The sequence below is a fragment of the Eublepharis macularius genome, chromosome 12, assembly GCF_028583425.1.
Source record: "Eublepharis macularius isolate TG4126 chromosome 12, MPM_Emac_v1.0, whole genome shotgun sequence".
In the NCBI taxonomy this organism is placed as follows: Eukaryota; Metazoa; Chordata; class Lepidosauria; order Squamata; family Eublepharidae; genus Eublepharis; species Eublepharis macularius.
In genome coordinates this window covers 59561636-59575035 of record NC_072801.1, presented here as the reverse complement: position 1 = coordinate 59575035, position 13400 = coordinate 59561636, and the positions used below count along the sequence as shown (strand labels likewise).

Here is a 13400-nt window from a genome sequence, read left to right as displayed (position 1 = left end):
GAAATAGCACTGGCTGTGGGTGGGGAGTGCAGAAATCCATACTTCCCCCTCCATATTTTCACCAAAGCAGCCAGAAAAAGGACAACCAGATGATGATGTCATGAGGAAGCCATCAGTTCTTTTTCTAAGGTTGCCAACAAGCCTGAAGAACAACATCCTTTAATAGAGGCTTAATGTGCAGAAAAGAGCAGCTGAAAGTTTCCATCGCATGTCTTTACTGAATGATGGGATTTGGGATAAGAACATGTATAGTTGTCGGTCAAAGGAATTCAACAGAAAACACGAACAGGAAGCATTTAATGAAGTTCAACAGTTTAGTGGTCCCATTGTTCTTGGGCGCATACATCTGACAAACTGAAGCCTAATTAGGAAAGGGACATTCCACAACTGAGCTCCAGCTTACAGTATCAGAATCTAGGCCAGGTGGGGCTGAATCCAAGATGGGACTGCCATCTTTCATTCTGGACCTTCCTAGTCTGACACTAACCTCTACACCACACTGATTCTTTTTATTCCCTTTTGCTACAGCTTCATGATGCAAAACCTTTTTGGAACAGTTTTTCTTGAAAGTATGGCTTTGAATAAATGATAGCTGGACTCTGAGCTCTTACTCCCACCTCATTTTGCACCTCCATTACTTCCTGGAGGAGTCCTGAGAGCTCCCACTCACACTTGGGCCATGCTGAGGATCCACCTCACTCTTCTTCCCAAAGCCAACTTCTGCTCCACAGTATGAGGTTAAAACCAGTACAGAAAGTTCCATCAGCAGCAAGGTACAGGACGCCCAAGGCCACCTCTTCTGGGGTCCCAAAACGTCCCACAAGCTATAAATGTACAAAAGAAGAGAAATGTAGAATTCTTTACTTATCTCATGTGAGATTAGATCATGAGCTGGGTCTCGGCAGGGTAGGATTTATTAGCAACTCCCTTGTTGCAGAATTCTGACTTTCTGTTTTTTTCTACCAGTGTATTCACAGCCGTACTTATTTTGAACATCTTACATGCTGGTCTCCCATCCTAATACAAACCAGAGCTGTCTCAGCTTAGTTTCTGAGATTGGCCGTCGTCACACGGGCTTTTATTTAGCGCTAAAATGGCGCTATTTCCCGGCAAACACCCACCTTATTCCAACACTGTAGCGATTTTCTCTCTTCTGCTTTGTGCTTGATAGTCGCGCTATTTTGTGCCTCAGTGTGAATGCCTCACATCGATGTATTTCGCCTCGCAACGTCCTATGCCCTCCCTTCAATCCCAGAATCCATTTCTTCCTGCGACTCCCCTTTTTTTTATTTTATTATGTCCTTATAACACCATAACAACATAACACAATGCAAACTTTCTGCTGAAGTAAAAATGACTCAATCGCCATGGCAGAGTCTTCAGCGATGGGGATCATGTCAGACAGGGAGTTTTCTGCGGGCAAAGGGCTATTTATATAATTTCAAAGTTGGAAAAACAAAAGGGTCGTAAGGTTTTGCTCTAACGGAATGTTTATATGCTGTTATTCCGTTATAGCGGAATTAAACGCCAGAATAATAAAAAAAAGGAGGGAGGAGCTGCTTCTGCGCGGTTAGAGAGAACAGAACAGAGTGCTTCGGTGTGGACAGCTGGTGGCGCGAAGAGCCGTTAGGTGACCCAAAGAAACGTTACTGTGCCGATAACAGGTAGGGCGCTATATGCTGTAAATTTAACGGAAGAGATGCCCGTGTGACGACGGCCATTGGCCTAGTCTGGGCCATCTGGGCCAGGGCATGGTAGAGCTAGGGTTGCCAGTTCGGATTTGGGAGATCAGGAGACAGTGCTTGGGGGGAGGGAGCTCAGCAAGGAAGCTTCTTCCATAGGACCAAGAGAAGTCCAAGAGCATCCGCCCTCTGCCACTAGCCACGCTAGGACTTCTGCTTCCCAGAACATGCAGTGCAGTGATATCCACCCAGGCCCTGATCTCTGTACTTGTCATTCCAGGAGAACTTCAGGCCCCACCTTAAGGATAGCAGCAATGACCACGTACTAGCCTTGCTAACAGTCACAATGTATTTACTAATACAATACATAAACTCAATACACAGTAAAATGCATGTACAATGAACAATTAACAGCAAGTATACACAATAAGGACTGAAGTTGTTTTATTGGACATTCTCACTCACGAATTGGACTTTTGCTATCCAGGACCTGTGGAATAGAAATATGCTGGGTTGTTACTATGCACTTGCACTTTAATAGTTATATGTGCAATGAATTTATGTAGCAATTGGTAGCACCAGCACTTTATCATCTTGAGGTACCTGTATTTTAGCAATTGTATGAATGGTTTTCCACATGTGAAGTGTAGAATTAATTGTATTGTTAATTGTATTGATAATTGTTCATTGTACATGCATTTTACTGTGTACTGAGTTTATGTATTGTATTAATAAATACATTGTGACTGTTAGCAAGGCTAGTACGTGCTCATTGCTGCTATACCTCCTTCGTTAAGACCACTCTTTACTCTCTCTTTTTTTCCCACCTTAAGGATGGCAGAGCCAGATGGGCAGCACTGCCATTCTTGTTTTCCTGCAACACACGTGCCTGATGATCTTTGGCTTCCTGGATTGCTGCCTCTGGATCCGGTGACTGATTTAAAAACTTTTCCCTCCTTAAAGTCCTGATATTTCCTGGTGAGATGCTAGAATTCAAAATGCTTCAGAATTAAATTAAGAAGGGCAGGGACATCATGAAATATCAAGAAATATATTTCCAAATGAAGGAGTTTTGAAAAAGTGTCTTTCATAATTCTAGAAAGAAATTAACTTCCATCTTAGAGTTTAACACACTATATGAATTGCTTCACCCAATGCCTGATTATTCATTTATACATCCCAGGAATGGAACGCAGCCTCTGCAATCTCAGCCCATGTGGAATGAACAAATCATAAGTTTATGGTACAAGAAAAAGCAGTAGCAATAACTTAAATCAATTTTTAAAAGGAAAAGATACTTGGTTAGCAAAGCTGCATGGCTCAAGGAATCACTGGAGTGCTGTTATCTGCTTCACCAAATCTCCTCCTCCGGGATCCTGTAAGCTGTTAGGCAGGTTGATTTCTCCCCCCACCCCTATTTCTCCTTTAACTAACTCTCAGTTGATTTATACATTCTGGGCTTCCTGGAGCAGATTTGGCTCTCATTAAAGCTGGAATCTGCCCCACCCCATTTCTTATTTTTATTTTAGTGATTTCCAGAGAGATACTTTTCTGCATACCTGGGAGACACCTCTTAGTATGTGAATACATGGTCTTTTTCTTCTCATATGGAACAAGAGAAAAAAAATCTGGACTTTGTACTACTTATACCTTCTCTAGAAAGTGATCCCAGCCCAATTGTCCGGATATTACACTCTGAGAATGCCAATTCCCTATTGCCATTCCTTATCTTCTCCTTCTATTCTCCCTGTTTTCGGTTTAGCAAAAAACCTGGATCTTAAGCTTCAGGCACTGAAGTATAGAGGACCTGCCTTTCTTTCCTGATATTCCTCTGGAAATTGCAATGTGCACTGAGGGGAGTCTGTATGGAGAATAAATTTTACCTGTTGACTCGTACTCCGTATTTGCTTTCGTCTATGGCCAGGGCTTTGGTCATTGCGATCACAGCACCCTGCAAGATAAAGGCACAAGGAGGGTTGCCAACTGACCAGAAATGGCTTGGCCTTCTTTTATGCCATTAACAAGAGTCTGATGAGTATAAAGAAGTTTTCTGATAATGTCTACTATCCAAGCAGCTATAACACTTCTCTTGGGACAGGACACTTTTATCAAGGCTTTTTTTTTTGGCAACTCTATTGAGGGCACAATTGAGGGTGTAGGACCTTTATTTATTGTTTATAGATTGGGTTTAGACTCATGTATGAAAATTGCCAACTTGGTTGTTGTGGATTTTCCAGGCTATATTGCCGTGGTCTTGGCATTGTAGTTCCTGACGTTTCACCAGCAACTGTGACTGGCATCTTCAGAGGTGTAGCACCGAAAGATAGAGATCTCTCAGTGTCAAACTGTGGAGAAGATGTTAGCAGGTAACTTATACTTACTCAGGAAGGTGGGTTTGCATTGAGTCATCCTGTAAGAGTTTCCCAGGGTGTGAAATGCTAATGGAAAGCTAATGCTTCACTGTATCCCAAGGAAGTTCTTTTGCATATGGATTGGTGCTTGATATGCTAATCTTATCTGCAGGGCTATTGTAAGAGTATTTTGTTACCCTGGTGTTTTTCAGAACTGGAAACCATGCTCTATTCATTCTTATTTTTCTTTCCTGTTTAAATTGTGCTTATGCTTACGAATTTCAATGGCTTCCCTGTGCAATCTGACAAAGTAGTTGGAAGTGTTGTCCAGAATTTTAGTGTCCTGGAATAAGATACTGTGTCCTGTTTGAGTTAGGCTATGTTCAGCCACTGCTGATTTTTCAGGTTGGCCAAGTCTGCAGTGTCTTTCATGTTCTTTTATTCTTGTCTGGATGCTACGTTGTGTGGTCCCTATGTAAACTTGTCCACAGCTGCAGGGTATGCGGTATACTCCTGCAGAGGTGAGGGGGTCTCTACTGTGTTTTGCTGATCGTAGTATCTGTTGTATTTTTCTGGTGGGTCTGAATACTGTTTGTAGGTTGTGCTTTTTCATAAGTTTTCCAATCTGATCAGTGATTCCTTTGATATATGGCAAAAACACTTTTTCTGTGGGAGACTGTTTTTCCTTAGTTGTTTGATTTATCCTTGGTTAAAGGATTCAGTCCCACTCCGACCCATCCTGAGTGCCATTGGTTCACCAACATATGAATTAGCTAAACATCTGGCCAATCTTCTACAGGACCACATCAGAAAAACCACGTCTTACATCAAAGATTCAGCACATTTCATCAACAAAATCAGTTCTCTGAAACTCAATCCACAGGACATACTTGTCAGTTTTGATGTTGTATCCCTGTTTACTAAGGTTCCAGTAAAAGACACAATCGCACTTATTAATCAGATTTTTCCAGAGGATGTAACAGCCTTATTCCACCATTGTCTGACAACCAGTTACTTCCAATGGGATAACGAATTCTATGATCATATGGATGGGGTGGCCATGGGAAGCCCTCTCAGCCCAGTTATAGCAAACTTCTACATGGAACATTTTGAAAAAACAGCTCTAGAATCAGCACCCCACAAACCTACAGTCTGGTTCCGGTTCATGGATGATACCTTTATAATTTGGAGCCATGGTGAGGAAGAATTGAGGGAGTTTTTAAACCACCTCAACAATATCCACCTGAACATACAATTCACCATAGAAAAAGAAATCGAGGGTAAACTCCCATTTCTAGATACCTTGGTCATCCGCAAAGCAAACTTTCAGTTAGGTCACAACGTCTACAGGAAACCAACTCACATGGATCAGTACTTACACAAAAACTCCAATCACTACCCTCAACAGAAAAGAGGCACAATAAAAACATTAGTAGACTGTGCAAGACGGATATGTGGACCACACTTTCTCAACGAGGAAATTAATCTCCCACAGGAAAAGTGTTTTTGCCATATATCAAAGGAATCACTGATCAGATTGGAAAGCTTATGAAAAAGCACAACCTACAAACAGTAATCAGACCCACCAGAAAAATACAACAGATGTTACGATCAGCAAAAGACAGTAGAGACCCCTTCACCTCTTTCGGTGCTACACCTCTGAAGATGCCAGTCACAGCTGCTGGCGAAATATCAGGAACTACAATGCCAAGACCACGGTGATACAGCTCGGAAAATCCACAACAACCATCGTTCTCCGGCTGTGAAAACCTTAGACAATATAATTGCCAACTTACTTGAAAAATATCCACCTGGTCTCCTCTGATGCTCTTCATAGCAACTTAATTTACAAAAGTCAGCAGGTGGACCTTTTCAAAGCTCATGATAGTGTCTACCTCAATGTTGTGAAAACATTCATCTGCTAATCAAGCTGTTATTAAAGATGCAAGAGCAGGAATGTTCAAAAATATCAGCAAATGATTTTGTCCTTAGCTCAGGTTTACCTTGCTCGTGCAATATGACACAAGATTCCTCAACCCAATAACGCCGGCGATACTGGAAATGTTGATGATATTTCCTCTTGTTTCACGTAAGTAGGGCAGTGCATACTGTACACAAAACAGAAGAAACAGTATGCCTGATCTCAAAAGAGAAACTGACAAAGATGCCATATATCGGAGTCATACCATTAATCCTCCTACTTTAGAAGTACTGATTGGCAGAGACCCGTTCCAGTACAGCTATAGGAAGTTTTTGGAACTGGAGATGGTAAAGGTGAAAGTTTAGGGTACAAAGCAGATCCTCAGTTGTAGAGCCATGGCCTTTCCCCTGTCACTCTGATTTGGACACCAGAGAACTGACATATGCAGGTGAACTGTGATTGTGTGGTGCCCTCAAGTCATAGCTGATTTATGGCGACCCTTGGTGGGGTTTTCATGGGAAGAAACTAACAGAGGTGGTTTGCCATTGCCTGCCTCTGCAACCCTGGTCTTCGATGGAAGTCTCCCATCCAGTTACCAACCAAGGCCAATGCTGCTTAGCTTCTGAGAGCTGAAGAGATCAGGCTCACTTGGGCTATCCAGGGCAGCGCAGGCAGGTTAATGTATACCATTTCCAGGATTTTTTCTATTTGACTTTCAGCTCTGGAGAAAACCAGCTGCCATCAGGGAAGAGGAAAAGTGCTTATATATTAGAATTACTCACCTTTGAGGCTAACAAACAGCTCACAATGTTGAGTTCCATGAGGTTGCGGAAGTCTTGGGCACCATCTATCTTTTCAGAATAAGCTGTTTGCAAGAGGAACCAGTGAATAGAAAAGGGAAATGAGTTTCCCACAGGCAAGATCCCCAAATAGCATGTCAACAAATCCCAAACCCGACAATATACTGATGGTTTGAATTTTGGTTTGTTTGGTAAGTAATACTTAAAAAAAAAAAGCAACATGGAAGTTTTGTTTTGGACCATCTATTGAATCTTCCAATTAACCTATGGCCATAATCACATCCTGGAAAAGCAACATCCACCACTTAATTCTTCTTTAAAATAAGTTATTTTCTTTAGAAAGGGTTAAAATGGGAAACATGTTGCCTCAGGGAAGGGAGTTCTAAGACCTTCATAGAAATACTTTTTATTATTAGGATACTGCGATTTCTTTAGTTTCTTTCTGCCCCAAATATTCTGTTATGCGCAGTTTATTGATTCGTCCTCTTTTTCCTGTGCAGAGGGATTTTTTGGATAAGGATCTAAAATTTTTCTTAGCAGACAAGAGTCCAGCAATAACTCTATCCGTTGCTGAATTCCTGGCTTATGTGTGGAAGTCAAGGGTAACATTTTATAAAGCCCCCTATGACTGTGCTGTACCCTGAGATAATTTTGCTGTCTGGGGACACGATTGTGCTGCCCTATGAATTTATTCCACAACATTTCTCCTGTTTCGTCTGTATTATTTATGCCAATAAAGGTTGCTGCTGCTGTGTGTAGTTTCTTTGTAAACAGCCACCAGAAAAGTTATTACTATTGCCAGAGTGCCTATGCTGCAGCCAGGACACTGAACCAATGAAAACTAACAAAAGTTTTATTGGCTCCATTTATAGACTGAATAGAAAATTCATAAACTGGAAAGGACATTAACAAACTGGATACAAAGAGAAGAGCTAAAGTTTGCTCTCAGGATATGCACTGGGGGAAAAGATTCGGAATAACCCAAAATCCGTTATCGGAAATTGCTTTGGTATGCTTTGAAATGATTCGAAGCATACCAAAGTGAGACCCCCACCTCCGCCCTGAGCCCCCCTTCCCCCACCCCAACCCCACTTACTGAAGGTTCCCTAAGGTTGCAACCAGCACATCCACCACCCGTGCCACCACTTCGGCCACCACAACAGCCAGCAGGGCGGCGGGGAAGGCTGCAGCCACCACCTCCACCACCCACGCCACTACTTCCACCGCTGCCAGGAGGTCCCAGGTAAGTGGGGTGGTGATGGAAGGGAGCCCTTTAAAAAGGCCCTGAAGCTTCCCGAAGCGATCTGAATCACTTCGGGAAGCTTTGATTCGGTATTTCTGGATTGGGGCCATCATACTGGCCCCGATTCGGATATACCAAATCTTTACGAATCGGGCCCGGTTCAGGTTTTTTTCTGAACCAGGAACCCAAAGCGCACACCCCTAGTTTGCTCCCTGTGAATTGAACAAGAGTGTGCTGAGTTCTAGAAGAAAAGCCTAAAAAATAGCATTCTACAAAAAGTTAAGGAAAAACCCCTTAAGAAAGAAGGTACTCACGCCCCTACTGCCCAGCCTAGCTAGTGCTTTCTGCCCCCTGCAGGATCCTCTTCTCTCTCTTTTTGCAGAAAATACATCCAACAACTGTTCCTCGACCCCATTGTTAAATCAATTCTGGCTTTTGAATAAACAAGGAACACGGTCTCATCCAGATGTTTCCACCCCGGATTCTTCTCTGATCCCAGTATTTTGAAAATCACTCACCATATCCAACATTGTTCACTAGGCAGTCCAGGCATCCATAACGTTCAATAGTTACCAAAATCAACCTCTGCAGGAACAGAGGATGAAGGGAGATCAGGACAAGGATAACAACAGAATTAAGACTCCTGTAAAAAAAATATATATATAAAAAAAAAAGTCCACCCCCCTTTGTCCCTTCCCTCTCCCCTTTCCTTGTGATAGTCTGGTGTAGTGTTTTATAGTTATGAAAAATAAAAAAATTTATAAAAAAAAAAAAGAATTAAGACTCCTGTGATTCAGGTGCAATTTACTACCCTGGGCCAAACCTGTTTGAAGTCTGGGAGACAGAAAGGATGGATAGCAAATAGGAAGAGGAGCAACCAATAGGGTTGCCAGATACCCTGGAAACCAAACCTGGGGATGGGAGGGGGGTCGTAGAGGAGAACACTGGGGGAACATACCTCATGCACACAAAGCATCCATGTGCTCCAGATCTCTTCCTTGTGCTAGGAATGACATCATTCCCTGCACATTATGGAAGAGCTCTGGAGCTCCAGAGGCCATTCCTGATGCTTTTCTCTCTGCCTGCCAGGTGAATGCAGGTGGAGGTTGGGGGGGAGGCTGTGAGCAGTACCCCAAGAATGAAAGAAAAGGGTAAATATTCAGACGGGATAAATCAAGCTACAGTTTGGGAAGAAAATGCTCAGGCATTTGGTTGATGAGGAACTGTGTAAGGAGCCTCCAACCTAATGGGCCCACAGTCAATGAGGCAATGTTTGTGCTCAACCACTAAGCCCTGCCAAATGTCAGATTCCAGAAAGCTCTTGCACCAGCCAAGGGAAGGGTATGAAATGACAGTGAGGACTAGAAGTTTCAAGTTGATGGAGGAATAAAGTGGGACTCAATGCAAGCACTTCAGCAGAGGAGAGAGATGTGACTCAGCAGGTGACAGAGAATGTATGACACAGGAGCATAAATCAAGAGGAAAGGCCCGGAAGAACAGTGTCATTACCCATTTAGAATAAAGAGAATGGATTGGGTACAGACATGAAAGAACTTTCCTGGGAAGCACCACTATTTACCCAGTTTTAACCTACCTTAATGTCTGCCTCATTGGTGACATCACAGACTTGGTAGAACGCCTCGCCTGGGAACCCAGAATCCTGCAGCTCCTTCTGGATTGCTTGTCCCCTTTCCGCTGCAAGGGGTTAGGACAGAACAGTTACTAGTGGAATAAATCTTCAATCCCTTTCTTTTTTTTTTTTGCATAGTCTTCAATTTATCCCTGTATCTGTTTTTCCAACTGTGCCCAAACTTAAAATACTTGGTTGTTTTCTCTGTTTGAAAAAAGGTAGGCTAAAAATGCTGCAAAGTTAAATAAATACAGTCTGTTTGAAGCTCCTTGGGGAAGCAGGTTCAGGTAGCCAGCTCAGCCTTCCATCCTTCCGAAGTCGGTAAAATGGGGGTAAAGTGTAGATGACTGGGGAAGGCAATGGCAAACCACCCCGTAACAAAAGTCTGCCAAGAAAACATTGTGATGCCATGTCCCCCCCTCCCCCATGGATCAGTAATGACTTGGTGCTTGCACAGGGGACTACATTTACATTTTTATGTTTGCAACACTCCTCAATGAATGGAACTTAATATTTCTTACCAGTATTTTTTTCTCTGGCAGTGCTTGAAGCAGAAGATGGGAGTTACCACTTTGGCCAAGATCTTACCATTCCAGCTCACTCTCCTCCCTGTATCTACTACCCTTAACCTCATATTTTCTTTATATTTGCTAACCTAATATATATTGGAAGCAGAAGAGAGTAAGTGGCTAGATGAGGGATCATAGCACTATTGTGCCCAAAGCTGTTTCCAGCTGCCCATCTATTCCTGGCCACAATCGATACAGAATGTTGGCTCTTGCCTCCAAGACCATAAATGGGATCCTTGAAGGGCCACCTGCTCCCATATTGTCCAGCATGTCCCCCCCCACCCCGCCCCATTAAGATGCTCTTCTGAAGCCTTGCTCTCTGTGCCTGCATAAATAATGTGGGTGGCCACCAGACCTGTGGAATGCCTTTCATTTTGAGCCTCACCAGGTCAAAACATTTCTTTTTACATGGACTTTTCAACAAGGGGTTGAAACAAGGTTCAACAAGGACCGATGCATCTCCCGCTAGCCTCCTGCTGGCACACCTCAGCACACGTTCTGTCGCCGGCCCTGCCTGGCAACCCTTGCTTCCAGATCTGTCGGGGTGAGCAGTCCCAAAGGCCCACTCACCCTGTTGGGATCTGGCCCAATGCCTCAAAACTGCCAAACCCATAAAGTTGTGACAGTGCCCCCCATTAGTCCATAATCAACGGAAGGCGGGAGGGGAACTTGCTGCTCCTGCGAATACTCAGCTAGGAATGGTGCTGACCACGCAGTTGACCCGGAGTAGGATGGAAGCTCCTCCTCTTCAAGGCTGGCCCCACCTCCACTGCACCCGGTGCCAACCCAGCCTACCGGTGAGTCATCAAGCTTCCTTTTCTTTGGAAATTGTTATTATAGTCGGCTTCTAACCCGAGCCTTAATTTAGATCTTAACTGAAGAGAATAAATAAATCATCGAACCCTTCTTTTATGTTTTTGTAATGATCTTGCAGGGTTTAATATTTTTTTTTAATTAACAGCTTTATGGGTCTTTCAGATTTAATTAGTTTTCCTTTGCATGCTTCCTCAAAGGGGTTTACTGTAGAGGTAGCATTTTTTAAGCAAAAAAGGGGAACCTGTCAGGGGGGTGAGTAAGCCACTCTTGACTTACCTCCAGATGCTCGGGAACAGAAGACCACTTTGGCACCTTGACGAACTGAAGGGCAATGGAAGAAGGAACATAAGACAAAACTCAGAGGCTTGGCAAACAAGGAAAGATGTACATCAGATGATTCATTTGTTTGTTTACAGGACTCACTTTCCCACCTTTTAAGTGAGTCTCAGGAGGGGCAACCTTCCACAGGCAAATCTTCTCATCACAAACAAACTTCCAGACTGTCACCAATGAAGAGCTCCCAAAGCCCTGTTGCTTGTGTAGGGGGTGCATTCCATTTCCTCAGTGTTCTGTCAGCTGACTTCTTTTAATAATGCAACCAGGAACAAGGTCCAGGCCTAAACCTTGTGACTAGAAACAGGCTGGAGTGACCTGTAAAGTCACTCCTCTCCCCCATTTATCAGAAAAAAATTTGGGCGTATAAAGTAAACTTCATTATAGTGAAGTAAAACCACCGTGCAGAATCATCATTGGAAATATCCTTAATTTGTATTATACAAGGGCAAAGAAGTTTTCTTTGTGCTGAGTATTAAGTTTTCCTTAGGTGAGGCCAATTCCACTGGAAATTTCTGCTCTTGTCAAGATCGTTAGAAGGAAATTAAAATTCCCAAGTCTGGTCATAACAATGAACTAAGAACGGCTGAAGAACCACGAACTTGATTGGAAACACAACCGAAATTCTCCTCTGTTCATGGGGCTTGGGGGCAGAATTAATGCATGTACTGGTTAAGACAGATGTGATATAGAACTATTGCTGTGTTCCCTTCTATCTTTCCCTTTACTTTACACATAAACTGTGTACGCCCAGTGATTGATCTGAGATGAGAGATGTGTTTCTAGAAAAACTGATGATGACAGTACAGATTATGACATTTTTTGCAAAGCATTATTGATTTGAAAGATTTCTATCTTGCTTTTTCCCAGTCAATGGGACCCAAAGCTTCAGTGAGCCCCACAGAACATAACCTAGCATGGGGTAATGGGTAGACTGGGATCTGCAAGACCCTGGACTCAAATTCCCACTCTGCTTCAGAAGTTGGTTAGGTGACTTGGGACAGCCACAAACGCTCATCAACCTCACAGGGTTGGTGTTGTAAGAGTAAAAAGAAGAAGGGGAGAATGTCATAAACTGCTTTAGGTCCCAATTTGGGAGAAAAAGTGGGTATAACTGAAACAGAGCCCTGTTACTTCTCTCTAAAGGGCCATCCAGGTTAGCATCCTCTTTCTTTCACCGGCCCAACATATATCCCCTGGAACACCCAAAGCGGGCATAAGGGTAATATATCTCCTTCCCTGCACCTTGGTGGTGGGGAACCCTCTCCTACACAGTTTAAAAGCAAAGCAGTTGGGTCTTCCTCTGCATCTGCACATCATATTTAATGGCTGCCATTCCCCCATCCTGAAAATTACTTGCGGCCTCACTAGCAGCCATTCAAAAAGTTAAGCCTACCTCAGCACTGAGACACTGCCACTCTTACTCATGAAATACGGACACCCACGGTCTCCAGCCACAGGTTCACAGTCCTAGTGTCAGGCAGTGGATCCAGAAGTACAATGACCGCTTTGCCTTCTGGCCGCCTGGGCTTCAAGAGCTTTACAACAGGATGAAATTCAGCAGGTGTAGTTTCATTTGCTATTAAAACAGAAACTATGCTGCCATCATGCTCCCCCCTGCCCTTCCCAGAATTTGAACCACAGCTGATAGGGATAGTTCTTGTAACCTATTTTCAGTGCAAGGAATCAATTCTGGAACATATTCAAAGTAAATTATAGTTTTAACATCAAGTATGTTAAAGGCTAACAAATAATTTCTATATCACATAAGTCCTTGTGTGTTCCCAGGACAGACACATGCCTCTGAGGATATGAAGAGCGCATTTATCTCCCTCACATTTTCGCTCCACCCTGGATTGGATATTTAGGGAGCTAGCCTTCTTAGACTTCTTAGCAGGCTTGACCGTGGCACCTATTTAAAGAAATTTCCCACTCCTCCATCCATAACCATTTCTCTCCATACTCACCCAATTCTCTCACGATGGCCAGGCCGATGCCACTGGTGCCGCCAGTAACTATTGCCACCTTGCCTGGGTAACGTAGATAAGTTGCCAT

The 13400-nt window shown here is 43.3% G+C and overlaps 1 protein-coding gene across 1 annotated transcript; it reads right to left on the bottom strand.

The window, feature by feature from the left end:
• Nucleotides 1–695: 695 nt before the first annotated feature.
• On the bottom strand, nucleotides 696–13400 carry LOC129338776 (17-beta-hydroxysteroid dehydrogenase 14-like). The gene is made up of 9 exons (XM_054993252.1): nucleotides 13313–13400; nucleotides 11289–11333; nucleotides 9592–9692; nucleotides 8516–8582; nucleotides 6737–6819; nucleotides 6037–6141; nucleotides 3566–3633; nucleotides 2572–2668; nucleotides 696–824 (listed from the first exon to the last, which is right to left on the bottom strand). The coding sequence occupies exons 1-9, from the start codon at nucleotides 13398–13400 to the stop codon at nucleotides 696–698; spliced, it is 783 nt and encodes a 260-aa protein (XP_054849227.1).